At 41.5% G+C, this 5,730-nt stretch overlaps 1 protein-coding gene across 1 annotated transcript; it reads right to left on the bottom strand.

The window, feature by feature from the left end:
- Positions 1–2,058: 2,058 nt before the first annotated feature.
- LOC143637493 (cytochrome P450 94A2-like) lies at positions 2,059–5,140 on the bottom strand. Its single transcript, XM_077104872.1, has 2 exons — positions 4,000–5,140; positions 2,059–2,548 (listed from the first exon to the last, which is right to left on the bottom strand). Exons 1-2 carry the CDS (start codon positions 5,105–5,107, stop codon positions 2,208–2,210), a joined length of 1,449 nt encoding a protein of 482 aa, XP_076960987.1. The 5' UTR covers positions 5,108–5,140; the 3' UTR covers positions 2,059–2,207.
- Positions 5,141–5,730: the final 590 nt, after the last annotated feature.

Genomic DNA, 5,730 nt, shown 5'->3' with positions numbered 1-5,730 from the left:
CAACGCAGGTCTGGCAATAGAAAGTCTGAGCAATGCCGAATTATTCAACGGTCGCTATCCGCTTGGGGTGACCGTGACGGTTTCTTTGAGCTCCTTATATCGCTTTTTAACCAACCCCTAGGAGATGCCCCGGGTGGTGATGCGTTTGTACCCGAGTCTGACAACGCCGGGTTGGGCGCCAATGTTAAACAATGTTTGCGAAAAGTTGCGGACGGGCATTTCACTGCTGCGGTCAAGGTATTATGCTCTTCAGGGGTTGCACCTTTCGGTAAGGATACTTTGAACGCTTTGTTGTCTAAGCATCCCATCATGGCACCTCCGATTATGCCTGCTTCCTTGCTTTCTGAGTCTCCCCTTGTCGTGGACGTTGATAGTGTGCTTGGGTGCATTAAGTCTTTATCTAAAGGGACTTCGTGTGGGCGGGACGGTTTGCTAGCCCAACACATTTTAGATGCGTTGTGCGGAGAGGGGTCTCCGATTGCGGATGGTTTGCTCAAGGCTATCTCTGCGGTGGTTAATTTATTTTTGGGGGAAGGTGTCCTAAGGTGTTGGCAGAGTTTGTTGCGTCTGCCCCACTTACGTCGTTGCTTAAACCGGACAATGGGATTAGACCTATTGCCGTTGGGGCCATTTGGAGGCGGTTGGTCTCTAAGGTGGCTATGAGGGGTGTCGGGAAGGAGATGGCTAAATACCTCGGTGACTTTCAATTTGGGGTGGGAGTCCCCAGTGGGGCAGAGGCCGTGCTTCATAGCGCGAACAGGTTTCTAAATCAGTTTCATTCGGATGGGTCATTGGCTATGCTTACTGTTGATTTCTCCAATGCCTTCAACTTAGTAGATAGGACGACCCTTCTACATGAGGTCCGAGTCGATGTCCTTCCATTTCTCTTTGGGTGGATTTTTTATATGGGAGTCGGCTAGGTTATATGTGGGTGATACTTTCATTAAATCCACCACTGGGGTTCAACAGGGGGACCCTCTTAGACCTCTCCTTTTTGCCTTAGCTTTGCACCCACTTGTTCACCAAATCAGAGATCGGTGCAAGCTTCTCTTTCATGCTTGGTACTTGGATGATGGCACGATTATCGGGGATACTAGAGAGGTAGCCAAAGCATTAGATATTCTAACGGCCATCCCCATTGAAGGATTAGGCCAACGTATGTCGGGTTTGGAGTATCGGGCTATCCTTAAGTACCGGTTAATGATCCCTATGTTCCCGACGGATGAACCTTGCCCAATTTGTCGCAAGGTCTGTTTGGATTCTTTTGGTGACCATGCGGTGCATTGCAAAGAATTGCCTGGCTTTAAATACAGACATGATCTGGTTAGGGATGTTCTGTGTGATGTTCTTAAACGGGTAGGGATTTCTGCTAAAAAGGAGGCCCTTGTTAACTTTTTCACGGATCCTCTTGAAGGGAGGTCTACTTTACGACCAGCTGATATTCTTGTGTTCGGGTGGGCAGGGGGGGAACACGCCTGTGTGGATCTTACAGGTGTGTCTCCTCTTGTTGGGCTCAGGGACCGTGGGTTTGTTGTGGGTCAGGCTGCGTTGAAGGCTGAATCGGGCAAAGTTGTTAAACACGAGAAAGCTTGTTTAGATAATCAACATGTCTTTCTACCATTTGCCTTTGATACATTTGGTTTTCTGGCTCCAGAGGCTGTGAAATTTTTTAGTAGGGTTCAGCGCGTCGTACACGGAACCTCTTCAGCTAGATCCCAAAGCTTTGTTTTTAGCAGGATTGGCTTTGTTATTCAAAAGGGGGTTGCGACGCAGCTTGTTGCCCGTTTGCCTGCCACTTTATTGTAATCGTTTTATAGTAAATTATATAAAATAGTTGCTTTACTAATTGAGATATTGACTTAAAATAATATTAAGTCATTAAAGGCTACAACCAAATAGAAGCTCATGGACATCATATTGAGACGGAACACATTGTAGCAACACATGGCAATCTAATGATATTGGTACGTCTTGCTCAACAAATTTTGTAATTAGTTTTTTTTTTTTATTGAAAATGCTATTTTATATAATGTAAAACAAGGCTATATGAGTAATGACTGCTAATATCAAACTTATTCGACTATGGTTTCATAACCCCCGCAATGCGGGTGGGTTTAGATACCAGTTATTTCCTAAAACAACATTCTTTATTTAGAAGTGTTTTATTACACCATACCCACTTACCTAGGTAGCTTAATAATATATCATCATTTTCGTTCCTTAATCTTCACAGGAAGCCCACCTCTCATCTTCGACGTTATAGTTGTGATTAAACTAGGCTCATCATCCATGACTGGAACCACCTTAAACCGTCGTAAAACACTCGCCGCCACTTTCTTCATTTGCAAAAAGGACATATCCTTCCCCATGCAAATCCTTGGACCTGCTTGAAACACGGGGTATGTATATTGATCCCTGTCCTTGAAACTCACATTCCCCGTCTTCTCATCCTTCTCAAGCCATCGCTCAGGCCGGAACTCCTCTGCATCTGGACCCCACAACTTCTCCGACCTCCCCATTGCATATGGATGGTAACCCACTGCCATACCTGTTAATTAAATAAATAACTTAAGGAAAATTAGTTTTAAATGATCTAATATATGCCCTAATGGCAAATAACAATCTCAACGTAACACTTGCTAGTGACGTTCCCAACTAAAGGTGTATTTGTTTATAACAATCCGCGACTAACAGAAACCCTAATAACGTTAGTTGCAGATCGTTGGAAAAAAAATTTTGGTTGGAAAAATCATATTTTTCGTCGGAAAACTCAATCTTTTCGACTGAAACCTAACCTTATATCAAACATTTATGAACAATTTTCTAGTAAAAACCCCAATTACTGAGGTTGTTGGAACCCTAAAACCACCGTCGGAGTGAATTGATAGTGGTGGAAATTGGTTGGTGGTGAGTCAGTAGGTGGTGGTGATGTTCAGGTTGAGTTTTCCAACGAATATGTGAGTTTTCAGGCAAAAAAACGTTTTTCTGGAGAACTAAAATTAGCGGCCTTGGAGTTCTGTTAGTCGCGAACCGTTGTACACAAATACAGCTTTAATTGGGACAACTACCAGTCAAGTGTTAATTAGTATATATAGTTTTTTGTAATTTATATCATCGTATTTACTAAACTAAACTTGAAGGAGTAAATTTCAAGTTTTCTTCTTCATCTCTTAGTTGTTCTTATTACAGTTTCTCTACCACCTCTATATATTACCACCAACAGGGTCCTATTATTATTACTAGTACTAGATAATATTAGGAATGTAAACGAGTCGAGTCAGCGTGGCTTCGAGATAAAGCTCGAAATTAAACAAGGCAGCTCGGCTTAACTCGAGCTTGAGCTTGAAGTTAAACGAGCCAAAGAGCGAGCCAAGCCGGGCTTTGGCTCGGTTACAAAAGTTGCCCGTTTCGAACCAGGTTGTTTGAAATCAAATTTCTTTAGCTAGTTTTGTTCGAACTTTTATCGAGCGAGCTACGAGACGCAAGCTACTTTGAATTCACTTATCTCATTGTTATGATTCTCTTACTATACCTTATACTTTCTTCTTTCTCTAAAATACTAACCTTATATTATCTGATTTATCTAGTTTATTACACTTAAAAAAAGATTTGAGAGCTTAGTCCTCAACATAAACAAACTCACAGTATCCTTAGACCAGGTGTTGTAGTTGTGGTTGGGGGCGCCAACCTATGCCACCTCACCCCTTGACCACCACCAATCCACAACATCTTTAAGGTGCCAAAACTCGCTCCCCCAGCTCGCCATTCAGTAACGCTCAAGAGGGCTTAAAAAGATGAGGTTATCCGTTTAAGCCAATTACTTTTATTTTTTTTTGTATTTAAGTTTTTTTTTGGTATGTAGCTAGACCACAACACATCAATACATTTGTTAAAGAGTTAGTTAGTTAAGCTCACTATCTACATAAAGCGACCTGACTTTTTAACTAACTAAACCACAACACATGGTTTTAGGAGAAAGAATTATGACCAGATTTATACCTTTCTTCACGAAGGTCCCATCAGGCAAAACATCGTCGGCCATCGCGTGCCTATTGTCCAACGGAACCGGCGGGTGGAGCCTCATGCTTTCACAGAGAGAAGCATGAGTATAAACCATCTCCTTAACTTCTTCGTAAGATGGCGAATCCGATTTCTCATTGATTTCTTTAACAACTTCACTTTCAGCCCCCGGATTCTTGGAAACAAACCAGAAAAACCAGGTCAAGGCGGCCGGAGTTGTGTCTCTACCCGCAAATATAAAGTTGATTAAAACATCCGTAACAAGGCCTTCAGTTGACTGACCAGAGCTTATTAATCGTGCCAACAAATTATCAGTAGTCGGCTCTTTACTCAGGATTTTCTTTGTGAATTCACGGATTTCAGATTTGGCTTCTTTGAGTTGTTTTTCGGACCTGATGTTTAGAAACTTTTTGATTTTCCATATAGGTTTAAACGTAAAGAACCTCATGAGGGTGATACGAAGAGCGTCATCAAACGCAACTGCGATTTTTGCTAGTGGCAGCGATGAAGTTAAGCAAGCTGGATCATAATCAAACGAGATTTTACAAATATTGTCCAGAGCAAATCTTTGAAGAATATCTTGAAGATCAACAACAGTATCATTAGCAGCAGCAGTGGCTAACATGGGAATTAGACGTTCGTTTATTTCGGTGTCCACGACATGTTCCACGAAATACCGAAGTGACTTTGTTCTAAACACATGGCTGTATAGTTGCCTCTGGGACTTCCATTTATCCCCATCAACGTTAAAGATTCCGTCTCCGAGGAAATCGAAGAGGACTTTATGACCATCTTCGCCCTTTTGGTAGTTTGGAAAGTTGGTTTTAAGAATGTACTCAACGACTTCAGGGTTGCCCGTGAGGACGTGGCCGCGGCCGAACGGAAGGCGAATGACGGTGGTTGATGTGGGGGAGTTGCGGATGAGGTCGGTCGTCCATTCGGTTCGACGGTGGCGATTAGCCTTGATTATGAAGTGATCTCCGATAATTGGATATGATTTGGGTGATGATTTTGTGTTGGATTTGAATTTGAAGAAGATGAATAGGAAAGGAAGAATAAAACAAGAGACAAGTAGGTAGTTCAACATTTTTGTTGATATTTAGTTTTGGTTTTTGGCTGTACGTATTTATAGCGACTCCAAACATGATGGCATGCGAACAGTCTGAGGTCTGAATGAATCAGATGCTTACATCTGAATTGTTTTATTCAGATGTAAACAAACAGCCCCATACTGAGAGATCACTAACATACGCAAATCATAAATGTCCAATGTATTATAGGACATAAGGGATCCATTTCAACACAATAGTGTCATTATAAAAGGAAGCATTCCTAGAAGTTATAGCTTCAATATAAGACACCGACATAGATTTTTATCACTTCAACTAGGATCACGATAATTTGAGAATACAATAGCTTGAGAATCAATAAGACCTGAACTTAAATTTTCATCTTTCTATTTCCTCTCTCACTCCTTGCATAAAGGATTTAGGAAATGTCTTTTACTATTGAGTCAATCTTGAACCTTTAAAATAAAAGTCTTATTGGTTTTTATCGTTCCTAACTACTCAATTTTGGTCGATGCCGGTCCTAACTTTCATTTTGACCGATAATGGTCCCAACTTTCACCTTTTGTTTTTTCCACCGGTCCGTGACTAACTATGTAGTAACTCCGTTAACTCATTGCTTACATGTTCATCGTAGTTGTAA

Source organism: Bidens hawaiensis, unplaced genomic scaffold (assembly GCF_021521415.1).
Source record: "Bidens hawaiensis isolate Kalapana, Puna unplaced genomic scaffold, B.hawaiensis_p1.1 tig00008321_1, whole genome shotgun sequence".
Classification (NCBI taxonomy): Eukaryota; Viridiplantae; Streptophyta; class Magnoliopsida; order Asterales; family Asteraceae; genus Bidens; species Bidens hawaiensis.
This window is presented reverse-complemented; position numbering and strand designations above follow the sequence as displayed.